Here is a 16,243-nt window from a genome sequence, read left to right on the forward strand (position 1 = left end):
GTCGCTGCCTTACATATCTGATCAACAGAAGCCTCGTTCTTGAAGGCCCATGTGGAAGCCACAGCCCTAGTAGAGTGAGCTGTGATTCGTTCAGGAGGCTGCCATCCGGCAGTCTCATAAGCCAATCGGATAATGCTTTTCAGCCAGAAAGAAAGAGAGGTAGCAGTAGCTTTTTGTCCTCTCCTCTTACCAGAGTAAACGACAAACAAAGATGAGGTTTGTCTAAAATCCTTTGTTGCTTCTAAATAGAACTTTAAAGCACGAACTACATCTAAATTGTGTAACAAACGTTCCTTCTTTGAAACTGGATTCGGACAAAGAGAAGGAACAACTATTTCCTGGTTAATATTCTTGTTGGAAACAACTTTTGGAAGAAAACCAGGCTTGGTACGCAAAACAACCTTATCTGAATGGAACACCAGATAGGGTGGATCACACTGCAAAGCAGATAATTCAGAAACTCTTCTAGCAGAAGAAATAGCAACCAAAAACAGAACTTTCCAAGATAGTAACTTGATATCTATGGAATGTAAAGGTTCAAATGGAACCCCTTGAAGAACTGAAAGTACTAAATTTAGACTCCAAGGAGGAGTCATGGGTCTGTAAACAGGCTTGATTCTGACCAAAGCCTGTACAAAAGCTTGAACATCTGGCACAGCTGCCAGGCGTTTGTGTAACAAAACAGATAAAGCAGAAATCTGTCCTTTTAGAGAACTCGCTGACAACCCTTTATCCAAACCCTCTTGGAGAAAGGAAAGAATCTTAGGAATTTTAATTTTACTCCAGGAGAATCCCTTGGATTCACACCAACAGATATATTTTTTCCATATTTTATGGTAAATCTTTCTAGTCACAGGTTTTCTGGCTTGTACCAGAGTATCTATCACTGAATTTGAAAACCCACGCTTGGATAAAATCAAGCGTTCAATTTTCAAGCAGTCAGCTGCAGAGAAACTAGATTTGGATGTTCGAATGGACCTTGTACTAGAAGATCCTGTCTCAAAGGTAGCTTCCATGGTGAAACCAATGACATATTCACCAGGTCTGCATACCAAGTCCTGCGTGGCCACGCAGGAGCCATCAGAATCACAGAGGCCTTCTCCTGTTTGATCCTGGGAAGGAGAGGAAACGGTGGAAACACATAAGCTAGGTTGAACGACCAAGGCGCCACTAATGCATCCACTAGAGTCGCCTTGGGATCCCTGGATCTGGACCCGTAGCAAGGAACCTTGAAGTTCTGACGAGACGCCATCAGATCCATGTCTGGAATGCCCCATAATTGGGTTAACTGGGCAAAGACCTCCGGGTGGAGTTCCCACTCCCCCGGATGGAAAGTCTGACGACTCAGATAATCCGCCTCCCAGTTGTCTACTCCTGGGATGTGAATTGCAGATAGATGGCAGGAGTGATCCTCCGCCCATTTGATGATCTTGGATACCTCTCTCATCGCCAAGGAACTCATTGTTCCTCCCTGATGGTTGATGTAAGCTACAGTCGTCATGTTGTCCGACTGGAATCTTATGAATCCGGCCTTCGCTAGTTGAGGCCAAGCCCGGAGAGCATTGAATATCGCTCTCAGTTCCAGGATGTTTATCGGGAGAAGAGACTCTTCCCGAGACCATAGACCCTGAGCTTTCAGGGAATCCCAGACCGCGCCCCAGCCTAATAGACTGGCGTCGGTCGTGACAATGACCCACTCTGGTCTGCGGAAACTCATTCCCTGAGACAGGTGATCCTGAGTCAACCACCAACGGAGTGAGTCTCTGGTTAACTGGTCTACTTGAATGCGAGGAGACAAGTCTGCATAGTCCCCATTCCACTGATTGAGCATGCACAGTTGTAATGGTCTTAGATGAATTCGAGCAAAAGGAACTATGGCCATTGCTGCAACATCAATCCTATTACTTCCATGCACTGAGCTATGGAAGGCTGCTGAATAGAGTGAAGAACTTGACAAGCGTTTAGAAGCTTTGACTTTCTGACTTCTGTCATTTCTAAAGAATCTATTATTGTTCCCAAAAAGGGAACTCTTGTTGACGGAGACAGGGAACTCTTTTCTACGTTCACCTTCCACCCGTGAGATCTGAGAAAGGCTAGAACAATGTCTGTATGAGCCTTTGCCTTGGAAAGAGACGACGCTTGAATTAGAATGTCGTCTAGATAAGGTGCCACTGCAATGCCCCTCGGTCTTAGAACCGCTAGAAGGGACCCTAGCACCTTTGTGAAAATTCTGGGAGCAGTGGCTAAACCGAACGGAAGAGCCACAAACTGGTAATGTTTGTCCAGAAAGGCGAACCTTAGGAACTGATGATGATCTTTGTGGATAGGAATATGTAGGTACGCATCCTTTAAATCCACGGTAGTCATATATTGACCCTCCTGGATTGTAGGTAAAATTGTTCGAATGGTTTCCATTTTGAACGATGGAACTCTGAGGAATTTGTTTAGAATTTTTAAATCCAGAATTGGTCTGAAAGTTCCCTCTTTTTTGGGAACTACAAACAGGTTTGAGTAAAACCCCTGACCTTGTTCCGCTGTTGGAACTGGGTGTATCACTCCCATCTTTAACAGGTCTCCTACGCAATGTAAGAATGCCTGTCTCTTTATCTGGTCTGAAGATAAGCGAGACATGTGGAACCTTCCGCTTGGAGGAAATTCCTTGAATTCTAGAAGATAACCCTGAGAGACTATTTCTAGTGCACAGGGATCCGGAACATCTCTTGCCCAAGCCTGAGCAAAGAGAGAGAGTCTGCCCCCTACTAGATCCGGTCCCAGATCGGGGGCTACCCCTTCATGCTGTCTTGGTAGCAGCAGCAGGCTTCTTGGCCTGTTTACCCTTGTTCCAGCCTTTCATTGGGTTCCAAGCTGGCTTAGCCTGGGAAGCGTTACCCTCTTGTCTAGAGGCTGCAGAGTTAGGAGACGGTCCGTTCCTGAAGTTACGAAAGGAACGAAAATTGGACTTATTCTTAGCCTTAAAAGGCCTATCCTGTGGGAGGGCATGGCCCTTTCCCCCAGTGATGTCTGAAATAATTTCCTTCAATTCTGGCCCAAAAAGGGTCTTACCTTTGAAAGGAATATTAAGCAATTTTGTCTTGGAAGATACATCCGCCGACCAAGACTTTAGCCAGAGCGCTCTGCGCGCCACAATTGCAAACCCTGAATTTTTCGCCGCTAATCTCGCTAATTGCAAAGCGGCATCTAAAATAAAGGAATTAGCTAACTTAAGTGCGTGAATTCTGTCCATGACTTCCTCATATGGAGTCTCCTTATTGAGCGACTTTTCTAGTTCATCGAACCAGAAACACGCCGCCGTAGTGACAGGAATAATGCACGAAATTGATTTGAGGAGGTAGCCTTGCTGAACAAAAATCTTTTTAAGCAAACCCTCCAATTTTTTATGCATAGGATCTTTGAAAGCACAATTGTCCTCAATGGGAATAGTCGTGCGTTTAGCTAGCGTAGAAACTGCCCCCTCAACCTTAGGGACTGTTTGCCATGTGTCCTTCCTTGGGTCGACCATGGGGAACAATTTCTTAAATATAGGAGGTGGGACAAAAGGTATACCTGGTTTCTCCCACTCCTTATTCACTATGTCCGCCACCCTTTTAGGTATCGGAAAGGCATCAGGGTGCACCGGGACCTCTAGGAATTTGTCCATCTTGCACAATTTTTCTGGAATGACCAAAGAGTCACAATCATCCAGTGTAGTTAGAACCTCCTTAAGTAATGCGCGGAGATGCTCTAACTTAAATTTAAACGTCACAACATCAGGTTCTGCCTGTTGAGAAATTCTTCCTGAATCAGAAAGTTCTCCCTCCGACAAACCCTCCCTCACTGCCACTTCTGACTGGTGTGAGGGTATGACAGATAAATTATCGTCGGCGCCTTCTTGCTCCACTGTATTTAAAACTGAGCAATCACGCTTTCTTTGAAATGCTGGCATTTTGGATAAAATATTAGCTATGGAATTATCCATTACTGCCGTTAATTGTTGCATAGTAACAAGCATTGGCGCGCTAGATGTACTAGGTGTCGCCTGCGCGGGCATAACTGGTATTGACACAGAAGGAGAGGGATGAAGAACTATTCCCACTACCTTCATTTGATGAATCATCTTGGGCAACCTTATTAAATGTGACAGTACTGTCCTTACTTTGTCTGGACGCCATGGAACAATTATCACATACATTTGAAGGGGGGACCACCTTGGCCTCCATACATACAGAACATGTTCTATCTGAAGGTACAGACATGTTACACAGGCTTAAACAGGCTAATAATGCAAAAAAAACGTTTTTAAACAAAACCGTTACTGTCTCTTTAAATGTTAAACAGAGCACACTTTATTTCTGAATATGTGAAAAACTATGAAGGAAATATCCAATCTTTACCAAATTTTCACCACAGTGTCTTAATGCTTTTAAAGTATTGCACCCCAATTTTCAAGCTTTTAACCCCTTAAATGAGGAAACCGGAGCCGTTTAATCAATTAACAACTTTAACCCCACTACAGTCCCAACCACAGCATTTGCTGCGACTCCACCTGTCCTTGGGGGTTATACGATACCAAATTAAGCCTTCCAGGAACGTTTTCAATGATCACCAGACCCTCTCACATGCAGCTGCATCCAAAAGAAACTGCGCAATTATGGCGCGAAAATGAGGCTCTGCCTACTATAGTGAAAGGCCCTTCCTGACTGGGAAGGTGTCTAAATGACTGCCTGGCGTCTAAAAACGTTCCCCACACTAAAAGTTTAGAAATATCACTTCAAACTTCATAAAAAACCTAAATAAAGCAATCGATTTAGCCCACAAGAGTGTCAACCAGTGTATAGCCCTAATAAGCCTGCATTCTGTTAAGAGTCTAAGAAAATGGCTTACCGATCCCCAAGAGGGAAAATGACAGTCTTCTAGCATTACACAGTCTTGTTAGAAAATGGACTAGTCATACCTTGAGCAGAAAAGTCTGCAAACTGTTCCCCCCAACTGAAGTTCTCTGGGCTCAACAGTCCTGCGTGGGAACAGCAATTGATTTTAGTTACTGCTGCTAAAATCATACTCCTCTTTTAAACAGAACTCTTCATCCCTTTCTGTTTTAGAGTAAATAGTACAAACCGGCACTATTTTAAAATAACAAACTCTTGATAGAAGAATAAAAAAACTACAACTAAACACCACATACTCTTCACCATCTCCGTGGAGATGCTACTTGTTCAGAGCGGCAAAGAGAATGACTGGGGGGCGGAGCCTGAGGAGGGGCTATATGGACAGCTTTTGCTGTGCTCTTTGCCATTTCCTGTTGGGGAAGAGAATATTCCCACAAGTAATGGATGACGCCGTGGACCGGACACACCAATGTTGGAGAAAAAAGGTTTAGTGTCCCTTTAAACACAAAATATCCTCTGTTTCTGTAATGTGTCTGTATATAGAAAGAAAACTTTTTAAACCTTATTTAATTCTGTCTGTGACCGTTTATATGGTTTGGGGAGTTTGTCCCCTGTAATAAGATACAAACAGCATAACAGAGATGAAATAAGAGAATACATGATACATTATCTGATTTATAGGACCCACATCAGGGTCAGGCAACGTGACAATTATATGGTAATACGGATATGGTATTGCGCTTACCTAAATACAGAAGGGACCGGTAATTCTCCAGCATCACATCCTTGTAAAGTTCCTTCTGCTCTTCCGTCAGACTATCCCATTCCTCCTCACAGAAGTAAACTGCAACTTCATCAAACTCAGACAAATTCTAAAAAATAAAATAAAATCTAATTTCATCTTCTTAAATTTGCACTGAATGTGATAAGCAACATGAATGGGACAGTAAACACCTTGTACATTATTCTGAAGTCTTCCAATAGATTAAAGGAACAGTGTACTGTAAAACCCGATCTCCCTTAATGGGACACTAAACCCAAATATTTTTCTCTTTTGTGATTCAGAGAGAGCAGCAAGTTTAAGCAATGTCAGGGTATCTGTAAATGTCAGTGGATACATTCTGTGTATTCCAAATCTGAGATCAAACATGAGATACTTTCTCCTGATTAACATAGCATCTAAGAGTTCAAAAGAGCATCTGTCATTAACCAGCACAAACCCCTGGGTTGATGGAGCCAATAGTCTGTTTTGGTGGAAGATATGATCAGATGCCCCTTGAAGATTCTCATTATACAAACATACTCAGAGGAAACAGCTCATACCACCTAGGTGTTAAATTGTCCCTGCTGAGTTACAATACACATTCTCATTTCCAGACAAACTGGAAATGTAAATCATGGTTTTAAAAACATGTGTCCCTTGAAAGTATAGAATGTCTTAAGGATTTAAAATGTCTCAAAATTAATAACAACATTATTTCATTTCAGACCTGCATCTGGTGTTTCATGCATTTAAAATTTATTAGAAATATGAAATATACTGCATTCCTATTGAGATACAATACAATGCCAGACATCTAAGGGACAAATTGGGATAAATATGCTGAATTTAATAAGTAGCTATACAGTCAATTTAAAATGTTCAATTTTAATAACCTATTTCTTTATATTTTTCAGGCATCTAATAAGTACATCTATAATTGGTGCTTTAAATAATATCATATGTTTTATACACTCTCGTAAGCTTACATTCCTGATTTTTTAAATAAAGATACCACAAGAACGGAAAAAAAATGTTAATAGAAAATTAGAAAGTTGCTTAAAATTGCTGCTTTATCTGAATCATGAAAAAAAAATTGGGTTCAGTATTCCTTTAGCGGTTTCCAATGACTTGTTATACCAGCTGCAGAGTATGAAACAAATGGGCAAATGTTTGTTTAGGTTTAGTTTTATATATGAATGAGATGGTTTTGACCCTTGATATGACAACCCATTAAAATGGCTTGAGCTTGAAGGGAGACCAATTCTACTTACATTATCACATACACACACATCTCTGTTTAAAAACGTAGGGCTCACTTATCAAAAACTCGCTGGCATAGAGATAAATCATGTAAAATGTTGGGGGAATTTTTTTTGACCTTATACTGTAACATAGGAGTCTCTGCTTCACATCCAGAACCTTCCATCATGAGATTACTCAAGATAAAATTTGCGTTTTGAAATTTATTTGAGAAATCTTGTTGTACTGATAAGACTTCTTAGATCACCTCGTCTGAATGAAGAGCTGTAGGTCACTGGGCACCTAGAGAGAACAAACAAAATTGAGCATTTGAATACTTATGTCTACGACCCCCCAATGGCAGTGTAATTCATTCTCCTGTTATGTATACACAACTTTTCCATACGTAAAGTGATAGTTAATCCAAGCGTATAACAAACTCTAGAATTTACCATCACTAAAAATAAACATTAGCTTCAGTCATCATTTATCAGCACTACGGAATTTGGCTGCGCTATACAAATAAATGATAATAATAATAATTTACAAAAAACATAAATTATGCTTACCTGATAATTTCATTTCCATCGAGGGGAGGAGAGTCCACGGCTTCATTAATTCATTACAGTTGGGAATTAAGAACCTGGCCACCAGGAGGAGGCAAAGACACCCCAGCCAAAGGCTTAAATACCTCCCCCACTTCCCTCATCCCCCAGTCATTCTGCCAAGGGAACAAGGAACAGTAGGAGAAATATCAGGGTATAAATGGTGCCAGAAAATGAATAAATTTAGGTCCGCCCATCGGAGATACGGACGGCAGCCGTGGACTCTACTCCCCTCGATGGAAATTAAATTATCAGGTAAGCATAATTTATGTTTTCCATCTAAAAGGGGAGGAGAGTCCATGGCTTCATTCATTACTGTTGGGAACAAATACCCAAGCTCTAGAGAACACTGAATGAAATCCGGGAGGGTTAAAAAAAGGCGGACCCTAATCAGAGGGCACCACAGCCTGCAAAACCTTTCTCCCAAAAACAGCTTCTGCAGAAGCTAAAACCTCGAATTTGCAAAACTTTGTAAAAAAAGTGTGTAAGGAGCACCAGGTAGCCGCCTAACAAATTTGCTCCATAGAGGCTTCATTCTTGAAGGCCCAAGACGAAGCCACAGCTCTAGTTGAATGAGCTGTGATCCTCTGAGGAGGCTTACGTCCCGCTGTCTCATAAGCTAAGTGAATCAAACTCCTCAACCAAAAGGATAAAGAAGTGGCAGAGGCCCTTTGCCACTTGCTCTTCCCAGAATACACCACAAAAAGACGTAGACTGCCTGAAATCCTTGGTAGCCTGAATATAGAACTTCAAGGCACGAACCACGTCCAGGTTATGAAGTAACCGCTCCTTAGAAGAAGAAGAAGGGTTAGGACACAAAGAAGGAACAACTATTTCCTGATTGATGTTACGGTTGGACACCACCTTGGGAAGAAACCCCAAACCAGTGCGAAGCACAGCCTTATCCGCATGAAACACCAGATAAGGAGGCTCACATTGCAAGGGAGCCAGTTCAGATACTCTGCGTGCCGATGCACTAGCCAACAGGAAGAGAACCTTCCAGGACAGAATTTTAATGTTAATGGAATGCATAGGTTCAAACGGAAACCTCTGCAAAACCTTAAGGACCAAGTTTAAGCTCCATGGGGGAGCAGACTGTCTAAAGAAAGGCCTGATTCTAGACAGAGCCTGAACAAAAAAGATTGGATGTCAGGGAGCTCAGTGAGTCTCCTATGCAACAAGACTGATAATGCGGAAATCTGTCCCTTTAAGGAACTAGCGCCAAGACCTTCTCCAAACAATCTTGGAGAAAGGACAGAATCCTGGATACCTTCACCTTATGCCAAGGATATCCCTGCTTCTCACACCAGGACAAGTAAGTCCTCCACACCTTATGGTAGATGGGATGAGTGACTGGCTTCCTTGCCTGAATTAGAGTATCAATCACACTTTCAGAAATGTCTCTTGGCCAAGACTAGGCGTTAAATCTCCACGCAGTCAGCCTCAGAGAATCTAGATTTCGATGTTGAAAAGGGTCCTGTTCCAGCAGATCCCTGTGACAGGGTAACCTCCACGGCGGAGAGGATGACAACCCCACCAGATCGGCAAACCACGTCCTCAGCGGCTACAAAGGAGCAATCAGAATGGCCGAGGACCGCTGTTTGATGCGTGCCACCACACAAGGTAGAAGTGGTAACTGTGAAAAAATGTAAGCTAGGCTGAAGCCCCAAGGAACCACTAAGGCATCTATCAGCTCTGCCTGGGGATCCCTGGACCATGACCTGTATCTGGGTAGCTTGCAAATGAGTCTGGATGCCATGAGAACTATCTCCGGCGTTCCCCCATCTGTGACAAATCTCTGCAAACACCTCAGGGTGAAGAGACCATTCCCCCGGATGGAAGGATGGTCTACTGAGAAAGTCCGCTTCCCAGTTGTCCACACCTGGAATGTGAATCACCGAGAGCGAGCAGTTATGGGACTCCGCCCACTCCAAGATCCAAGACACCTCCCTCATTGCGAGAAAGCTCCTCGTACCCCCCCTGATGGTTCATGTAAGCCACCGAGGTAATGTTGTCTGTCTGGAATCTGATTAAGCGGACCGACCCCAGAGAAGGCCATGCCTTCAGAGCATTGTAAATTGCTCAGAGTTCCAGGATGTTTATCGGAAGGAGAGACTCCTCCCGGGACCATTTCCCTGGTGCCATCCTGGCTCCCCAAACAGCTCCCCATCCTGCCAGACTGGCGTCCATGGTCACAATCTCCCAGGACGGTCTCAAGAAGGATGTCCCCATGGAAAGTTGCTCTGGACAGATCCACTAAGAGAGGGAGTCCGAGCATCCATGGATATCAGCTGTGATAGATCTACATGATCGCCGTTCCACTGTCTCAACATGCACAATTGAAGAGGTCTGAGATGGAACCGGGCAAATCGGATGGCATCTATGCTAGAAACCATGAGTCCGATCACCTCCATACACTGAGCCACCGAGGGGCTTGAGGAGGACTGAAGGGCAAGTCAAGTGGACGCAAGCTTCCTGCGTCGAAGGTCTGTGAGAAATATTTTAATGGATATAGAGTCTATTATCGTGCCCAGGAACTCCACCCTGTTGCTGGGAACCAGGGAACTCTTTCCTGAGTTGATCTTCCAACCGTGGGATTGGAGCAAAAGAAGAAGAGACCTCGAATGATCCTCTGCGAGACTGAGCAACGGTGCCTGGACTAGGATGTCGTCCAGGTAAGGCGCCACAGCAATGCCTCTGGATCTGGCCACTGCAAGTAGCTCCCCCAGAACCTTCGTGAAGACTCTCTGGGCCGTCACTTGACCAAAAGGAAGGGCCACAAACTGGAAGTGTTGGTCCAGAAACACAAATCTCAGAAACTTGAAGTGGTCCCTGTGGATTGGCACATGAAGGTAAACGTCCAAGTCTATAGTCGTCATGAACTGTCCCTCTTGAACTAGGGGCAAGATAGATCTGAAAGTTTCCATTTTGAACGATGGAACACTCAGAAACTTGTTTAAATACTTTAGGTCCAGAATCGTGCGGAACGTGCCCTCCTTCTTTGGAACCACACATAGATTGGAATAGTACCCTAGACCCCGTTCTGCTTGGGGTATTGGTACGATAATGCCGAGAGAGGCGAGATCTCTTACACACTCTAGAAAGGCCTCTCTTTTCTGGACTTGAAGACAGGTTTGACAGAAGGAATCTGCCCCTGGGCAGATGGGATCTGAACCCTATCCTGTAACCCTGGGAGACCACTTCCAGAACCCAAGGGTTCTGAACGTCCTGCAACCAGGCTTCTGAGAAGAGAGATAATCTGCCCCATACTTGGTCCGGAAACCGGTCAGGGGCCGCCCCTTCATGCTGATTTAGTCTCGACTGGCTTCTTGCTCTGCTTAGACTTGTTCCAAGATTGAGCCGGCTTCCAAGTTCCCTTGGACTGGTCTGCTTTTGCGGCGGACTGCTGGCACTGGGCCTTGTCCACACAAAAGGGACAAAAAGTAGATCCCTTAGGCTTAGCCTTTTTATCCTGCGGTAGGAAAGCTCCCTTGCCTCCCGTAACAATGGATATAATCGAATCCAATACTGGACCGAACAGAATCTTTCCTTGAAAAGGCAGGGACAACAGCCTCGACTTAGGAGGTCATGTCCGCAGACCAAGACTTTAGCTACAGAGCCCTGCAAGCTAACACTGAAAAACCTGATACCTTAGCGTTCAGGCGAATAATTTGCATATTGGCATCACAGATGAAAGAATTGGCGACCTTCAGTGCCTCCCCCCCTTGACCATTTCACACAGGGATTCAGACCAATATGTTGCAGCTCCAGCAACCGCTGCAACGGTCGCTGCTGGCTGAAAAACAAACCCTGTGTGCTGAAACTTTTTTCTCAACATGTTTTCCAGCTTTTTATCCATGGGCTCTTTAAACAACGAACTATCCTCGAGGGGAATAGTTGTCAGCTTTGCGTGCGTAGAGATAGCCCCATCCACCTTAGGGATGGTCCCCCACAGCTCAAGCTGAGAGTCCAGAACCGGGAACAGTTTTTTAAAAGAAGAAGAAGGGAAAAAGGAAGAACCTAATCGCTCCCATTCATTCTTAATAATATTTGCCATCTTAATGGGAACCGGGAAAGTCTGAGGTACTACCCTGTCCTCGTATACCTTATCAAGCTTAGGAATCACAGGTTCCTCCGGAATGGCAGGTTCCGGAACCTCCAGAGTAGCAAGCACCTGCCGCAGCAAAAAGTGCAAATTATCCATCCTAAACCTAAAACCAGGCTCCTCCACGGCCGGAGGTTTAGATGACACAGACTCCGACCCAGAAGAGCCTCCTCTGAGTAGTCGGAGTGGCCTCATCATCGTATAGGGCCTCTGGGATTTCCATTGCGTAGACAAACCCTGGGCCCGGCCGCCATGATACACCCTACGCTTGCGCTTAGCAGAACATGGTAAGACATGGATCACTTTCGAAACCGCCAATTCCAGTTGGTCCGCAAAGTCTGACGGCCAACTAATCTCTCCCGAAGGAGTAACGGTTGGACCCCGGGGGCGCTGCATGTGCAATCGGAGATGAATGCAGGGAACGCACCTCACTGGACGAAGAACCCTCAGAGGTGGACGGCTCAGTAGTACTAGACATCCGTTTACATTTAGATGTGGTAACTTTATCAAGGCATGTGGAACATAGTTGAGCAGGCTAATCTACTAGAACCTCCTCACAATAAACACAGGAATGAGACTTTGCTAAAGAGGGAGAACCCTCTAACGCGTCAGAGTCCTCCACAGCTTGCGCTTTTGTTCGGACTAGCTTAATTTACAAAAAGGCACCTTTATACCTCCAATGGCCGGGGCACTCACCACCTCCTAGGACCCGGACTACAGAAACATTACGTCTCCTGCGCCACAGAGCACAGACCAACAGAGGAAGAGAGATAGGCACACCCGGTCACATGGAAAAACACGCCAAAAAGGGCCGCGCAAAATTCCCGTAAGCAACCTGAAAGTTCCACACATTGCCAGAGCATCATCTCACACATAACGCAGCAATGACACAATAAACAATATCATGTATAAACCCCCTGTTCAATAATCCCCTTTCCAGGAATATTAACCCTTGATTCTTTAAAGATAAAAAGGCATCACACTGTGACCCTGTCTTCCATGTTATCATTATTAATAAAAAAAATGAAACGTTCTTACCAGAATCTACGCCGTGGAACAGGAACATGGCCTTCAAGTGTGACAGGTTAGTAGTCTCGCCCCTGACATGGACTTGAGGGTAGAAAGCAGGGAGCGAAACTCGTCAACGCTGATTGCTTGTGGAGCTGTTAATATGAGTCGGGATGGTTTTGCAGAAAGACTCTACCTGCATCTCCGGACTCTAACGTTTGCCCAGGCTCTCACTGAGAGGCTGACAGGACTACTTAAAACTCCAGTCCCAATGCGAAGAGTACTACCCTTCATAAGAGACTACTCCGAATCTCTGGAACCTCTCTGCCATCCTCCTCTGACGAAAGGCAAAGAATGAATGGGGGATGAGGGAAGTGGGGGAGGTATTTAAGCCTTTGGCTGGTGTGTCTTTGCCTCCTCCTGGTGGCCAGATTCTTAATTCCCAACAGTAATGAATGAAGCCGTGGACTCTCCTCCCCTTTAGATGGAAAAATTGTATAAATCTGTGCCGCAAGTATATCACTAACTCATCGCCTCTGGCCGCGCCATAGCACAGCGATCTTCTTCAATGAGGTGACGTTTCCGCCTCTAAACCAATAGCTGTGCGCGTCAACTAACAGTAAATTGTTTTAGAGGTGGAAACGTCACCTCCTTGAGGAAGATCGCTGTGGGCGGCCAGAGGCGCTAAGTTAGCGATATACCTGCGGCACAGATAGGGTGAGTTTAACATTTTTTTAGTAAATGATGACTGAAGCTAATATTTCTTTTTAGTGATGGTAAATTCTAGCGTTTGTTATAAGCATGGATTTACCATCTCTAAGGATAGAAATGTTCAGTATAGGTGGAGATAGAGCCGGCGAAAGCAGAAGTAAACACGTTTTGTCTTTTCGCTAACCATAGAAGGATGTGTTTTGTGCCTAACAGATGAACGGGAGAGAAGACTCAGATCAATAATACAATTGTGTTACCTCTCTGCACATTTGTCAGTCGTTTTCTTCATCATACATGGTCTATACACATACTCCAGCAATATGTCCTGGTCTGTCAGTGATTTACACAGTTATATTTACTGAATGTGTCCTTTCCAATGTTCACAATCTAAAAGAAAAAACAGAATTTATGCTTACCTGATAAATTACTTTCTCCAACGGTGTGTCCGGTCCACGGCGTCATCCATAACTTGTGGGAATATTCTCTTCCCCAACAGGAAATGGCAAAGAGCACAGCAAAAGCTGTCCATATAGTCCCTCCCAGGCTCCGCCCCCCCCAGTCATTCGACCGACGGTTAGGAGAAAAAAAAGGAGAAACTATAGGGTGCCGTGGTGACTGTAGTGTATAGAGAAAGAAATTTTTCTAACCTGATTAAAAAACCAGGGCGGGCCGTGGACCGGACACACCGTTGGAGAAAGTAATTTATCAGGTAAGCATAAATTCTGTTTTCTCCAACATTGGTGTGTCCGGTCCACTGCGTCATCCATAACTTGTGGGAACCAATACCAAAGCTTTAGGAAACGGATGAAGGGAGGGAGCAAATCAGGTTACCTAAACAGAAGGCACCATGGCTTGCAAAACCTTTCTCCCAAAAATAGCCTCCGAAGAAGCATAAGTATCAAATTTGTAGAATTTGGCAAAAGTGTGCAGAGAAGACCAAGTCGCTGCCTTACATATCTGATCAACAGAAGCCTCGTTCTTGAAGGCCCAAGTGGAAGCCACAGCCCTAGTAGAGTGAGCTGTGATTCGTTCAGGAGGCTGCCGTCCGGCAGTCTCATAAGCCAATCGGATGATGCTTTTCAGCCAGAAAGAAAGAGAGGTAGCAGTAGCTTTTTGTCCTCTCCTCTTACCAGAATAAACGACAAACAAAGAAGAAGTTTGTCTGAAATCCTTTGTTGCTTCTAAATAGAACTTTAAAGCACGGACTACATCTAAATTGTGTAACAAACGTTCCTTCTTTGAAACTGGATTCGGACACAAAGAAGGAACAACTATTTCCTGGTTAATATTCTTGTTGGAAACAACTTTTGGAAGAAAACCAGGCTTGGTACGCAAAACAACCTTATCTGAATGGAACACCAGATAGGGTGGATCACACTGCAAAGCAGATAATTCAGAAACTCTTCTAGCAGAAGAAATAGCAACCAAAAACAGAACTTTCCAAGATAGTAACTTGATATCTATGGAATGTAAGGGTTCAAACGGAACCCCTTGAAGAACTGAAAGAACTAAATTTAGACTCCAGGGAGGAGTCAAGGGTCTGTAAACAGGCTTGATTCTGACCAAAGCCTGTACAAAAGCTTGTACATCTGGCACAGCTGCCAGTCGTTTGTGTAACAAGACAGATAAAGCAGAAATCTGTCCTTTTAGAGAACTCGCTGACAATCCCTTATCCAAACCTTCTTGGAGAAAGGAGAGGATCTTAGGAATTTTAATCTTACTCCAGGAGAATCCCTTGGATTCACACCAACAGATATATCTTTTCCATATTTTATGGTAAATCTTTCTAGTCACAGGTTTTCTGGCTTGGACCAGAGTATCTATCACTGAATCTGAAAACCCACGCTTGGATAAAATCAAACGTTCAATTTCCAAGCAGTCAGCTGCAGAGAAACTAGATTTGGATGTTCGAATGGACCTTGTACTAGAAGATCCTGTCTCAAAGGTAGCTTCCATGGTGGAGCCGATGACATATTCACCAGGTCTGCATACCAAGTCCTGCGCGGCCACGCAGGAGCTATCAGAATCACCGAGGCCTTCTCCTGTTTGATCCTGGCTACAAGCCTGGGAAGGAGAGGGAACGGTGGAAACGCATAAGCTAGGTTGAACGACCAAGGCGCCACTAATGCATCCACTAGAGTCGCCTTGGGATCCCTTGATCTGGACCCGTAGCAAGGAACTTTGAAGTTCTGACGAGACGCCATCAGATCCATGTCTGGAATGCCCCATAATTGAGTCAACTGGGCAAACACCTCCGGGTGGAGTTCCCACTCCCCCGGATGGAAAGTCTGACGACTCAGATAATCCGCCTCCCAGTTGTCTACTCCTGGGATGTGGATTGCAGATAGGTGGCAGGAGTGATCCTCCGCCCATTTGATGATTTTGGATACCTCTCTCATCGCCAAGGAACTCCTTGTTCCCCCCTGATGGTTGATGTAAGCTACAGTCGTCATGTTGTCTGACTGGAATCTTATGAATCCGGCCTTCGCTAGTTGAGGCCAAGCCTGGAGAGCATTGAATATCGCTCTCAGTTCCAGGATGTTTATCGGGAGAAGAGACTCTTCCCGAGACCATAGACCCTGAGCTTTCAGAGAATCCCAGACCGCGCCCCAGCCTAATAGACTGGCGTCGGTCGTCACGATGACCCACTTTGGTCTGCGGAAACTCATTCCCTGAGACAGGTGTTCCTGGGACAACCACCAACTGAGTGAGTCTCTGGTCATCTGGTCTACTTGAATCTTTGGAGACAAGTCTGTATAGTCCCCATTCCACTGCTTGAGCATGCACAGTTGTAATGGTCTTAGATGAATTCGAGCAAAAGGAACTATGTCCATTGCTGCAACCATCAACCCTACTACTTCCATGCACTGAGCTATGGAAGGCTGCAGAATAGAGTGAAGAACTTGACAAGCGTTTAGAAGCTTTG

General features: G+C 44.6%; 1 protein-coding gene across 2 annotated transcripts in view; it reads right to left on the reverse strand.

The window, feature by feature from the left end:
• The window catches only part of LOC128635639 (gastrula zinc finger protein XlCGF26.1), a 73,430-nt gene that overhangs the window by 16,843 nt on the left and 40,344 nt on the right, over positions 1–16,243 (reverse strand). Inside the window, exons 2-4 of one of the 2 annotated variants that reach the window (XM_053688722.1) lie at positions 13,575–13,704; positions 7,028–7,191; positions 5,632–5,758 (exon numbers count right to left, since the gene is read on the reverse strand). In XM_053688722.1, coding sequence (XP_053544697.1) covers positions 5,632–5,758; positions 7,028–7,078 — 178 coding nt within the window. In that variant the 5' untranslated portion in view covers positions 7,079–7,191; positions 13,575–13,704. Of the gene's footprint in view, positions 1–5,631; positions 5,759–7,027; positions 7,192–13,574; positions 13,705–16,243 lie in introns of those variants that run through there. The other variant, XM_053688723.1, reaches the window with a different exon arrangement.

Source organism: Bombina bombina, chromosome 7 (assembly GCF_027579735.1).
Source record: "Bombina bombina isolate aBomBom1 chromosome 7, aBomBom1.pri, whole genome shotgun sequence".
Classification (NCBI taxonomy): domain Eukaryota; kingdom Metazoa; phylum Chordata; class Amphibia; order Anura; family Bombinatoridae; genus Bombina; species Bombina bombina.